General features: G+C 34.6%; 1 protein-coding gene across 2 annotated transcripts; it reads right to left on the bottom strand.

The window, feature by feature from the left end:
- Nucleotides 1-1,262: 1,262 nt before the first annotated feature.
- On the bottom strand, nucleotides 1,263-8,811 carry LOC121967173. 2 transcript variants are annotated; one of them, XM_042517228.1, is made up of 4 exons: nucleotides 8,262-8,811; nucleotides 3,110-3,541; nucleotides 2,703-3,000; nucleotides 1,263-1,824 (listed from the first exon to the last, which is right to left on the bottom strand). In XM_042517228.1, exons 1-4 carry the CDS (start codon nucleotides 8,670-8,672, stop codon nucleotides 1,682-1,684), a joined length of 1,284 nt encoding a protein of 427 aa, XP_042373162.1. In that variant the 5' UTR covers nucleotides 8,673-8,811; the 3' UTR covers nucleotides 1,263-1,681. The 2 variants fall into 2 exon arrangements, with proteins under 2 accessions (XP_042373162.1, XP_042373163.1); XM_042517229.1 differs by lacking the exon at nucleotides 3,110-3,541 and having other exon boundaries at nucleotides 8,262-8,809.
- Nucleotides 8,812-13,827: the final 5,016 nt, after the last annotated feature.

Genomic DNA, 13,827 nt, shown 5'->3' with positions numbered 1-13,827 from the left:
AGATAGTAAGGATCACTTCTCAGATATCCTTTGGAGAAATCTTTTACAACCTTACTTTGTAATAAACAAGAAAACAAATAAGATAATGCGTACAACAATAAGAAATAATTAGCAGATTAGAGTGTTTTTTGAATCTTACTTGTTGCTGTTTACTTTCTATTTTTTTGATTGCTCAATATCATTACTAAATTTTCCCTTGCATCACTTCTTATATGATTCTTATTTTCAATAAATTATCTAGTGGTTAGTGCATGAGGTATTGCCATCATGAAGTCTGAGGTTCGAATCTCGGCAAAACCGAGATAAATATCTCCCTTATGTGTTAGTCACTATTCCAAAGGCCAATAGTCGTCCGTGATTTACCTCCTCCATGTTAATCCTGGAACGGATTGACGAAAGCGCTGGAACGAACGTATTCATCTTTTACCACCTTATTTCTAATAAACTACCTACTATAATCTGCTTGATCAGTCAACTACGTCTAATTCATCTCAATTAATTGATTACATCAATTAAGTCCATTATTTGGCTTCTAATGGCTACTTGAATGAGTTAATCTTCCATCCAGGCAGTCTATTAGATCAATGACTCTTGCTCTTTTCTTGGAGTGCTCTAGTAGTCGATTGATCCTATTCATTAGTTGATTGTTCTTATCTCACTTGACTATCTAGTTTATTAATCCATGAATAGAAACATTATATTTGTTGGTAGTCTCGCCTGAGAAGTACTTAATCAACTCAACTATTAGTTGATTTAAATATTGACTTTGACCAACACCAACATCGAGTCATTCCCTAAATCAAGTTTCACCATAACTCAAATTACAAGTTACTCGTAAACTCTTGTCTTACTTAAGTATCTTGCTTGTTAAGAATTGTCTTGTCTTACTATAATCAATTGATTTATTATCATTTTTGAGACTCCCCAGGATAAGTGACTGTCTTTTAGACTTCCTTATTTGCATAGATGAACCTATTTCTCCTTTGCACTTTATTTATCTTTATTTTACTCCTTATAATTCTCTTTCACACTTTTCTTTAGTTTACCACTCGTAGATTAAAACAGTATATTGCCCCCTTATTTGTGATGATTAAAAAGAATGAAACAACAATTTGGGCATTTTGATAGTAAATGGCAATATTAAGGTGTTTTGAGATTAATACAAATTTAATTAAATCATAAGAAATCATGAAGAACGCCAAGAATGTTAATTACGCATGATGAAAATATAAATAAAATTAAATATTATAACTACAACCCCTGATCAATTTTATCAGATGTCTCCGGAAAGACGCATGCATCAACCCAATTGTAATTATACAAGGATAAGGTTATGCAAAAAATAATCACTCTGAACCAAGTGACTCACTAGTTCTACCTGCCTATCAAAAGTAAACGAGACAGACGTTTGGTATTATACAGTGTGGCATCTCTTATGTACAAATTCTGGTCTCATCTATACAAAAAGAACGTTATTTGACCAACATAATCCATGAACTCGATTCACGCAAGGCAAAAAAAAAAAAAAAATACAACTTGAGCCCGAGGAACAGAGATCAATCAAACTTTTTTTTTTTTTTCCCTCCGTGGCATTTTCTTCTGTGGCTCACTCTTTTTGCCTGATGCGTAGAAAGCAACCAAACGGCAGTTCAAAGCCATTTCTGAAGTGTCACAAGAAGGGTCACAAGGAAGGAAAGACTACAGTTTTGCCAAGCACAAAAAGCACGAGTGTCAGCTCAAGGAAGAAAATGGTATTCAGCAAGGTTCGGTCAACTGTCCATCCAAAGATTGTGATACCGCCGGGGTTGGACTGCAGATAAATAACTGTAAAAGTAGTAGGAAAGAAACATAAGTGGAAGACCATGAGAGAATAAAAACCAATTGTATTGATAATTTAATAATGACTATCCGACTAGAAAAAAAATTTCCATAACATATTTATCATTAGATAGTATGCAGCAGTTTCAGTCGGCAGTAGCCTGTTGAAACAATCTGATATGCAGGATTAATAGAAAATAATTTAATATCAATTGGAGATGTGGGACTACCTTAATACAAGAAAATATAAGAAAACCATTCTTTAAACATGTTTCAGAAAAACTTTGCAACTCATGAGGTGGATTAAAAACAAATCCAATAAAGGTGCTCAGAACTTTTTTACTCTCTGCACTGGACAAATGGGAGGGAAAGAACAGTCAAAATAGCTACAGATGAAATTGACAAAGCCACAGACAAGCTAGCAGGTACAAAGGGTAACTCCTAGAAGGAGGTTAAGGAATTTGCAAACTTATCAGTCCAAACATCTGACAGAGGAGCTATTCATCTCCAGCATAACTTCGTGGAATGTTCATTTGTGATTGTTGCAACTGCTTGGCAGCATGTGAAATTATTTAGGAATTTGTAACTGTAAGACATCAAACTCAGGATTTTTAAGCACTTCAACAGCTTAGGCCCATCTCACATACTTAACAATAACATATAGTACTTGAGAATGGCAGCATAAAACAAGAAAACTTAGTCTAAGTTGCCCTTCAAACAATTGCACTTCAGCATGTATTTGCAGCAACAAAAAATTAATGTATTTGCAGCAACCAATTTCATATAGAATATAGACTGTTATATATGAGACCTATAATTGGTGCACAAAGTCAATTTATGCCTCCAAAAGAACTTCAAAATAAAAGATTGTGAACATTACATACCAAGGGCTTGCCGCTTGTGATATGAAGTAAAAGAAGTTAACTGAGCATTGTTATAGGTCGCCACATTTTCTAGTGATTCCAGATCACTTTCAGAATAATCTCTTAAAAAGGAACTTGCCGAAACAGCCTCAATATTGCCAGAACCATTTGCAGTTCTCATTTGAGACCCAATCGGACAGCATGTCGCATAGGCATGCCATCTACTTGCTAAGGATGAAATGCCTTGAGCCCTATGAGAAATTTTTGAAGCTGCATTCAAGCAGAGAACAACGACAACAACTTGAACAACAGAAGACACCTGTTAACATGACAACACAAATTAATTTTCATATTCTAGAGATATGTTTGCAGGAAACTCAGAACTAGTATATAAAACTGAAAATTACATGATAAGAGTTTATACTTACAGCTAAGCTTCCAGCATTTGTAAAATTAATATTGCCACTATACCCAGTGGTCTGAAAAAGGGTGACAAATTGACTCACTGTGACGACCAAGAAAAGCAAAAGGAGGAATATGCGGAATCTATGACTGATTTTTGAGAGATAAAAGCGTAAGCGCATATGTTCCTCCAAACACAGAAAAGTTTCTACATCTCTTTCCAAAAATTTTCCATAATCTTCAAAGTGAATAATTTGCAAATTACACACAAGATTGAATAACAGACAAGCTGATAAAAGAATGATTGTTAGATAAACCCATGACAACATTGAAGCCATCAAAACGGCAGTGGATCTCCATGCAGACTGATGGAAGGTGTACATAAAATGGACAGTTTCACGAACAGTCATTACAATAAAGCATGGCAATATCCACCGAACTAGCAAATGAAAGAACTCCTGCCATTTGATAAACAATAAAAATTCTCAGCAACATCAATGGAAGGTCAAATTTTCATTGAGAAACAAATGGAAAATACTCCACCAATACAATAAATGTAAAATGAAAAGATGAGCTAGTACAAGAATAGGAATTAGATGTTAGTATGAGTTATTCCTTGTTTTGAGTAGAAAGAAACTATTGAAATAAAAGGAACTAAGGAAGTATGGAAAATATAGTAGATGTTCTTGTACAAGCTTTTATCAAAGATCTGCCATATGAATTATTTAAAGTTAGCCTTATTCAGATGGTGGATCTTAATAAATGAACTTCCAAGAAAACAGTGGAAATTAAGAAAGATAACTGAACTGATTGGTCAAATATGTATTCTATGCTGTAATAAAAGGAAGAATTCTTAAAGTAATTTAGATTATGGTCTCCATCATAATTTTGCCCTTAAAAAAGAACAAATTCTGAACTTGTGTCTTTAAAATTTAAATTATGGTGGATACAATATTTTATTCTCTAAACAGTAAGACAATTTCTGAATTGCTGATGGCATTCATGGTCTCCCGAAAAGACTTTTCCTCCATAGCATCATGAAAATTTCACATAAAATCTTTTCCAGTGGTATAGACCTCTTCCAAGGGCATTTTTTTTTCCTTAATCACGTTTTGTACTAGCACAATACAAAACGTGGAGGTGATTATTGTGCCCATTTCTCTTGGGGTGTGTTGTATAAATCTAAATCTAAACGTTTAAACATATGGATTTCACATTGCGCAATCAATATACATTGTTTAAGTCTGTTAATATAAATTTTGACACTTGACATTGACATCTAAAACATTTTCTGTAAGGGGGGAATAACACATTTGGCAATCAAGAAGGAAATTAATTGTATTTGCATCTTGCACAAATGCCTTAATATCTTAATAAAACTACTATATAATCCACACTTGAAAAGGTTTACAAATAATTTGTTCTGTATGCTAGTTCACTATAATAATTCATAATAGCAGAATATACAAGGTGATATTCATCAGAAAACAAAATTGGGGGAAGTTGCATATTTGTCAAAATCCAGAGGGATCAGCAGGTAAAGAATTCTAAATATTAACCATATCAAATTGTTAAGATCAGTAAATTGAAATTATTGAGAAAAATGAAAAAAAAAAGTTTAATATAAACTATGACAAATGATCTTCAATCACAATAAGGATATATGTTATGTTCATGAAATAACATAATAATGCAATATAATTAATTAATTAGGCATATTATTATTGATTTCATATTATTCTTATTAGGTTAATAATGCCATATCATTGTTGTTATAATTTAATAAGATAATATTAAAAATATATCAATTAATATTATATAATTAAATTAAATGTATATCTTTTAGAATATTGATAGATAATAAATCATATTTTATTAGTACAGAATTAATAGTTAATATTTAGTATTCTCCATTGTTAAACCAAATAGATTATGTATAGCTTTTCCATGTTATCCAATCTGAGAAGAAACTTACAATCTAAAATGGAAATAGTTAAAAATGTAGGGTATAGAGAGCTACTACATTTCTTTCACCAAATGTATCCAGGAAACCAAAGATGTATTGGTACTGCCGAACAATAATATACCCTCAGATCCTGCTGCATCTGGTCCAACTGACCAAAAAAGTAACAAAAATAAAAAAGCAATAAAAAAAATGCATCCAAGCAACAAAAGTCCAAAAAAAAGACAAAAATAGTTTCCATACAAGTGGGGTCTAATTTTCTTAACAGATAGTTGAATGACTAAAGGGGAGATGAATAGGCACGACCCAGTAAATAAACATTTTTTAATTTGCTTTTGCAAATGCAAGACTTATATAATATGTTAGCATAAAAATAACTTTAATATTTGTTAGTGTACAATGGAAAAAAGATAGACAAATATAACCAAAAAAATACAAATCCAAAGGATATAATGTGATTTAGACCCCATATCCTACTCTATGACCTACTCCTTCCAGAAGGTGGAGAAATCTTGTACATAAATATCTTAGAGTTCTCTTTTACAAATGAATAGAAATTAAAATATAAGAGAAAATACTGATAGTAAATAAAAGAATAATCTTTCGAGAGTTCCTTCTAGGTCCTCAAGGGCACCACTGAGCATGAAAATATAATACATCAATTGACTCATCTTGCATTAATTGACTCAATTGGATAACTTTGTGACCTTTTTCTATTTGACTCAAATCCTTAGCAGTTGACTTAAACTTGTGTCAATCAACTGATAACTTCATAAGTTGATTTTTTTCATCCAATAAGAACTTTGTGAGTTGACTTGTTTGTCCAATAAGTAAATCTTATTAGTGCGAACCTTATCATGAAAAGAATAGCTATTAAGTTGAGTCAAGACCGTTTTGGTCGACCCAACTCAAACCGACTAACTAAATAGTCGACCCATACAATTCAGTCAATTGAATTTCAATTGAGTCGATTCAAGCTAGAATAAAATATTTTCTATCATGAGCAAAACATCTACAGTTGATTACTAAATTGACTTGATTATTTAGTCGACTAAATTTGCTTGACTTTGAGTTTATTCCTTAACTTCAACCAAGAACACTTATTTCTTGGCTGACTTTTTCATCCAATACGAACTTTGACAGTTGACTGTTTGTCAAATAAGTGTATGACTTTTTTGTCCAATAAACATGCGACATTTTCATTGATGACTTGGTTTGAGTTGACTCCATCTATTCTAGTTCACTTAAATCTTATTAGTGTGAACCTTATTATGCAAAGAATAGCTATTAAGTCGAAGACCATTTTGGTCAACCCATACAATTCAGTCAATTGAATTTCAATTGAGTCGATTCAAGCTAGAATAAAATATTTTCTATCATGAGCAAAACATCTACAATCGATTACTAAATTGACTTGATTATTTAGTCGACTAAATTTGCTTGATTTTGAATTTATTCCTTAACTTCAACCAAGAACACTTATTTCTTGGTGAGAAGGAGTCCAAGTAAAAAGTCTACAAAAAAAAAAAAAAATAAAGATTACATTTACAAGTAATCTCTTACATCTCACATTTCTTCCAGTTTTGATGTCAACGACGCTCCTCACCCTCAATCCAATCTCGACAAGCCTCTAATACTTCGAAATGTCTAAGCCCTTCATGCTTGACCTACCCTAGAGTCCTTCTCAATCTAGGTGCTTGAGTTATTGAACCAACATCCTCTTGAACACATGGATCAACCACAACATCTATCAAATCATTAGCTATTTGCTCCACAATCATTTTATCAAAAGATCTTACCTTCAAGTCTTCTTCAACTTGCCTAGAATCCTCGCCTTCCGATCTTTTTTTGCCTAGAAGTGTCTCCTCCAAGTCTTCCTCAATAACACATGTTGTGTTCCTAAATTCAAGAACTCAATCCAAGCAACACCTCAATACAAGCCTCCATCTATCAAATTACCGAGATCCTCCTCAAATGTGGAACCGCCACATTAACGGCTCCCCTACAACGACCCCACGTCATATGGAGAGAGGTTCAACAGGAGCACAAGTGGAAAGCACATGGCAGGGCCTCTACAAGCGGCGAAACCCTGGGATTGACCCCTCACTGATTTGGACAGAATATCATGCGCTTACCATCTGTGCCAAGCCCTAGGGCACTGAGATCCTCCTCAAGCTTCAATGCAACAACCAGATCCAAGTTAATCTCTCAAACACAAAATTTCCACGATAGCGACATCCATAAAACAATCTTATCAAGTCTATCGAGCTTCATGCTCCACTTGATTCATCCCTCTAACTCTCAAGCATACGATGCCCACGATCATTATATCTACAAGTTCCATGAGCTCCAGTTGATCTAGGCCTTCAATTCTCGAGCATACATCCTCACGATCATCATGTGTATTATCCAAATATTGTTAATGCACCTATCAAAATATAAAACATAGCTAGCTTAAATATTATTGCCAATATATCAAAAGAACTTGGTCTAACTCGACCACAAAGTAGAATTCATTTCCACAACAATATAACTTATAGTTTTATATAGTCATACACTACGGTCTTATATACTAATATACTATAATTTTTATATTCATATACTAGACTTTGAATTTTAAAACTCATATTTAAAACTAAAAATTGTAGCATGGTTGTTTAGAACTTCAATATGTAATTTGCGAAATTGAAAAAGTGGTACATTGAAATATAAATTTTCGATATATAGATATATAAGACTAATGTATATGACTACATAAAACCACAGTATATATCATGTATGTTTTTAAATACAGCATAATAGAAGCTTTGACATTTGTGCTAGTGAAGCTTTAGATCAGTGTTTGTATGATACAAACTCCATCCAAAAGATTACCTTATAGAGGGGATTTCATAGAATTTGTCCCAAGATAATATGAGATACTTACCTTTCCATCCTTGACCCATCTCAGTATTGGTTCAAAAATTTCTAAGGGTCCAATAATTTTTTTCCCCCTCATACTAATCTGATTGATCGTCTTCAATCTTAAACAAGAAGCAAGAATGCTTCATCAATTGGTATACTCTAAACGAAGGACTTACTAATTATCTGATTGATTGACGTCAACCTTAAACAAAAAGCAACAAGTCTTCATCCCGCGGCATGCTCTAAATAAAGACGAAGAGAAAAGGAAATGATCCATCTAACAGCAAAAGAAAAATCGCAATCGACCCAACCTGGATTTTGCGAACATACTCCTTCTGGAACCTCTCCACATGGCCATGGTGCTGATCCACGAACAGGAACCTCCGAATCCCGTACTTGAGAAGGTTCCGCGAGATGCAAGCAAGCGAGACGGCGGCGAGCAAGACCTGAGACAGGAGGACGCATAACTCGAACTGGTGGACTTTGTACTCGGCGCAGACGGAGTGGGAGCACTGGTAGAGGCCGATGGCGGCGGATGGGACGGCGACGCCGAGGAGGAGGAAGGCGGCCCAGGAGGCGGCCAGGCGAACCCGTGAGGAGGAATCGGGGAAACCAAGCAGGGCGAGGAAGCCCTCGAGGCAGCGGAGCGCGGCGTCCAGATCCTTCTCTCCGGATCCGTCCTCTACTTGCACAAGCGGCGCCTCGTCGGCTCCGGCGTCCATGACCGGGATTAATTAGGAAGCAGAGCGAGAGAGGAGGGCGAAGAGAGATGGGTGGGGCGTGGGGGGCGACTTTATAGTTTGTCTACCGAAATTACAGTGGTTGCTCGCCAACCGTCGTCTTCAGTCCAATAGGACTAGCAGACACGAGGTGAGACGCGAAGGCGCAGCAGCTGTCTCCTTTGCCGTGACTTAAAGTTGCGGGTGACTCGGGAGGTTCATTCGACGCCATCTGGGGAAACGTGTCAACTTGTCTTAATGTAATTATAATTAATTTGATTGATACACTTCCGTTGTCTGTATTTTTTTTAAATTTTTTTATTGTCAATAAAAGATTTATTTTATATATATATATATATATATATATATATATATATATTTACATATAATAATTTTTCTCTCTTATATATATGTAACAACTTGATATAAATTAAAATAAAATTTTTATTTCTCTCATATGATTACATATACATAATAATCATTGTGCGGTTGATTTTTAAAAATGATATAGTTGCTACAACATTGTAGCAGCTACTACACAGTAGCTACTAGTAACTGGTACAACGTTGTAGCAGCTTCTGTATAATAGTTGCTACATGTAGCAATTATTGTGTAGTTACTGTGTTGTAGTAACTAATGTTACGTTGTAGCAGTTAATGCTGCATTGTAGTAGCTGTTGCACCGTTGTAGCAACTACTGCACAATTGTTGTACCGTTGTAGCAGCTACTATACGGTTGTAGCAACTACTGCACCGTTGTAGTAGCTACTATGTAGTAACTGCTACAACATTGTATCATCACTGCCACAATAATTATTGCATGTAATAATAGGAGAGAGAAGATAAAAATTTATTTTAATTTAAAAGAAAAGAGAGAAAAGTTATTGCATGCAGATGAGAGAGAGATTATAACAATTAAATTTTAACCGCGTCAAATTACCCATATTGGATGTCGCACATGGTCGCGTAGGAAGCATCGCGTTGCGTCGCATATATATATACACACACACACAAACACATGCGACCAAACCATGAATTATGGTTGTCCATGTCAATTACTTTACTTTTTTCAAAAGAGCAAATATTGATTATGAAATATACATTCCGTAGAACTTTTAGGGAAAATTAATTACCTCCTTTATTCTAATAGACTATGGACTTCTATATAAACTTTGGGTTAATGATTTCGACTCTGTAAAAGACTTTCCTAAGAATTTTTATCATTTATACTTTTGACAGTTCTCCTCCCGAATGGAAAGATTTAAAAATTGAGCTAGCTAGACACCTGATTAAGATATTCATAAAATGAATGGACTCCAACTAGACATATCAGAATATCCTTCTGATCCAAATCTAGAATGACAGCACCTGCTGACCCAGTTGATCAACTAAAGCACCGGTGAGCTTCTGTCTAGGGAAACAATTGGTTTTGGGATTAAGATTATAACCCCTTAGAATATCTCCTAGCCGGTAAAATATATACAGAGGAGATCTACTGTCCCACAGATATGAGTACACAATTTTTTCCTTTCAACTTTACTACTCAATACAAGACTTTGTATCAAAACTACAAGAAGAAAAATGTAAAATGGATAGAAAAGAAATCAGCCAGCTCAACTAGATATGTTATAACATATTTAGAGGTCCAGAACAAAAATGATACCCAGGTTCATGCCACCAGTCCCAGAGCCCCATCATTAGACTCCATTAATGACATCATGATACCAAAAACATAAGCCATGACAACATAAAGTATTATTTTTCACCGACAACTTTACTCTTTACTCATGGGTAACAATTTTATTCTCCATTATCCCACTTCATTCTCCATTTTCCTGACACCTCATCTTCACTAAAACTGCCCCCAACTCTTCCTAAAGCAAGCATCTCATCTTTCTTTACCCTAAAGTAAACTCACCCTCTCCCTCTATAAATACCTCTCTTCTCCGGACGCTGAAGCCATCCAAGAAGTGTCCAAGTGTGTTTCCTGTTTTTTTGTAAGTATCTCCTGTAATGTCCTTGTATTTTCCTATGTAAGTCTATAAAAAAGCTAAGTAAGCCTGCAACTAGCTGAGTTAGCTCGTATGCTTGTAATTTCCTAGTTTGTGTACTTTTTTGTAAAATTTCTATGGCAACTTAATTAAAAAGGCTATGTTTTTGTCTCTGTCTTTAAAAGTTAAAAATTGTCTCATAGTTTAAGCTTGTAAAGTCTATGCTGACTAAGTTGGGCAACAAGAGCTATTGAAAGCTCATTATAAGACCCATAAAAGTCAAGGTAAAGCTTAAACAATAAGACATAACTAATAAGAAGTAAAAATGAGGAAAATATTCTAGTTTTAGCAATTAGCATTTAATTACTGTTTACTTTTCACCGCTCATAATTATTGTTTACTTTTTACTGTTTAGAACTACTCTTTAAGATTGTTATTCATAGTCATTGTTTTAGATTACTGCTCATAATTACTATTTATTTTTACTAGTCACAAGCCCTAAAATATATGAAAAACATAACTTTTTGACATGAACTATTCACTTTTACGAACCACGTAAGTTTTTTTTATTACTGTTCACAATTAATGTTTAAATATTACTGTTCACAATTACTATTCACTTTTACTAATCACATACCATAAAGTATTTGAAAAACACAACATTTTGACACAAACTATTCACTTTTATGAACCACGTAAAATTTTGGTATCGAAGCATAAGGTGTACATAGGGTGTTCATGCCAACAATTCCTTAATCCTAAAACCTAAATACATATACTATACCTCATGAGCATATACAACTTTTTAATTTTAAATGTTTTAGCTTGAACACGATAACTCAATTACTAAACCCTAAAGATAAAATCTAATTGGCTTAATCCTGAAGCTAAAAAAAATAAAAAATACTATTAGGCACCCTAAATATATACCCGATGAGCACCTAAAAATTTTTTTAGCCTAAAAATTATAACCCAACCCCTAAACCCTAAATGTAAAATCTAATTGGCTTAACTTCAGAGCTATATATATATATATATATATATATATATATATATATATATATATATATATATATATATATATATATATATATGAAAGTTATATTGCAAGGTTGGTGTGCTCGCCAAGCATGCACGACTAAAGGGCAAGCACCCACTTGGACAACTTCTCTCTCTCTCTCTCTCTTTATATATATATATATATATATATATATATATATATATATATATATGTTGCAGGGTCTGACTGTAACGTCTCAACAATGATCACTACATCTCTATGAAGACTTTGATATAGTGTAAAATAAATATTATAAACAACTAATTATCTAAGATTTGAAATATGAAATATAGAAACTCTCACTAATAAAATACTAGAGGTAGTAGATACTATGATTAGCAGAAAAAAAATAAATATTACAAGAGATAAAATGAGTAGAAGAAACGACAAAAATGATAAAAAATTTAAGTTTTAACAAAAATGAGTAAAATAAAAATTGAAACAAGTATTGTTATAAATAGTTTGCTAAAAGATTAAGTAGTAGGAGTAGTTAGAAAAAAGAATAGATTATAGCTCTCAAAATAATGGTGAGAAAAGGAACTATTATTGCAATTAGCATATATGTACTTTAAGTAGGATTAAATGTATTGGTGCAGGGAGCACTATAATTGAACTTATGTTTTGATGTTGTTAAATGTTCAAATTAAGTTTTGTTATTATCTGATGAATTAGTCCAGTGTGTAGGATGCTTAATTTTAAAAGTCCTAGTAGATCAGCTAGACTCGATTCTAGGCAAAAGAAGTCTCAATAAATCATAGAACCAGGTAGGAAGTCTAGATGAGTTAAGTGGACTTAACATTTGATAGGTGGACTCGATAGGTTTGGAGGACCTAATATCGAATTAAGAGGAAGCCTCGGCGGGCCGATCTGATGTTGAGCAGTTAAGTCCAAACAGGTCTGATGGACTTGATATTTGGTATGTGAGTTGAGGTAAGCTCCTGGAGAGAGTGACGTGAGGTTATATTCCAATAGGGATAAACCTTAGGTGTTGATCCAACCGAAGAAACCAACGGAGGTTTCTAAGTTGAGATCAAGACAGTCTTTACTATCTTAATCATGCATACTATGTATTAATACTAATCTTGTCTTGCAAGTTTATTATCATTATTATTGCATGTGGTAACTGTTGGTACAATTCCCCTAGGTCAAGGTTGACCAGGTTGACTAAGCTTGAGTTGGCTCAGGCTTGAGTTGTTATGTGTGAGTTTCGATGTTTGACAATATATGAAGATTGTTTTGACAATGTATAAAGATTACAAGAGCAATCATCCGTTTGGGGAGATTGGTCAAGGTTGCCCAGTTTAATGTGAAGAAGAGTCAAGTAGGTCAATGTTGACCGGATACTTGATTGGGAAGTCCTAATTGGAGGTTAGGCATGAGAAAGTCCTGGTGAGTGAAGTCAGGTGAAAAACCTAGTGAGTGAAGCTAGGCAGATGGAAATCCTAGTGAGTAAAGCCAGGTAAAAGACCTAGTGAGTGAAGCTAGGCAGATAGAAAATCCTGGTGAGTGAAGCCAGGTGAAAGACCTAGTGAGTGAAGCTAAGCAGATAGAAAATCCTGATGAGTGAAGTCAGGTGAAAGACCTAGTGAGTGAAGGTAAGTAGATGGAAATCCTGGTGAGTGAAACTAGGTGAAAGACCTAGTGAGTGAAGCTAGGCAGATGGAAATCTTGGTGAGTGAAACCAGGTGAAAGCCCTACTGAGTGAAGCTAGGCAATGAGGAAGTCCTGGTGAGTGAAGCCAGACACATGAAAATCCAGGTGGATCCAGGGTGACCAGACACCTAGTCTTTGAAAGTCTAAGTGGGTCATGGAGGACCAAACACTTGGCATGAGACGGTAAGTCCAAATGGGTCAAGGTTGACCGGACACTTGACACGAGAAGAAAATTCCAAGTGGGTCAAAGGATTGACCGAACACTTGGTGATGAAGTCCTAGTAGATCAAGGTTAACCAGATGCTAGGCACAGGCGAGTCCCAACAAGTCACGATTGACCGAATGTTGGGTATGAGAACCCTAGACTTGAGTTAGTCAAATTAGGGTTAGTCAATCGATCAACTGATCGATTGAACGAGAGCTCAATCGATCAACTGATCGATTGGGTCTATGCC

Source organism: Zingiber officinale, chromosome 3B (genome assembly GCF_018446385.1).
Source record: "Zingiber officinale cultivar Zhangliang chromosome 3B, Zo_v1.1, whole genome shotgun sequence".
In the NCBI taxonomy this organism is placed as follows: domain Eukaryota; kingdom Viridiplantae; phylum Streptophyta; class Magnoliopsida; order Zingiberales; family Zingiberaceae; genus Zingiber; species Zingiber officinale.
This window is presented reverse-complemented; position numbering and strand designations above follow the sequence as displayed.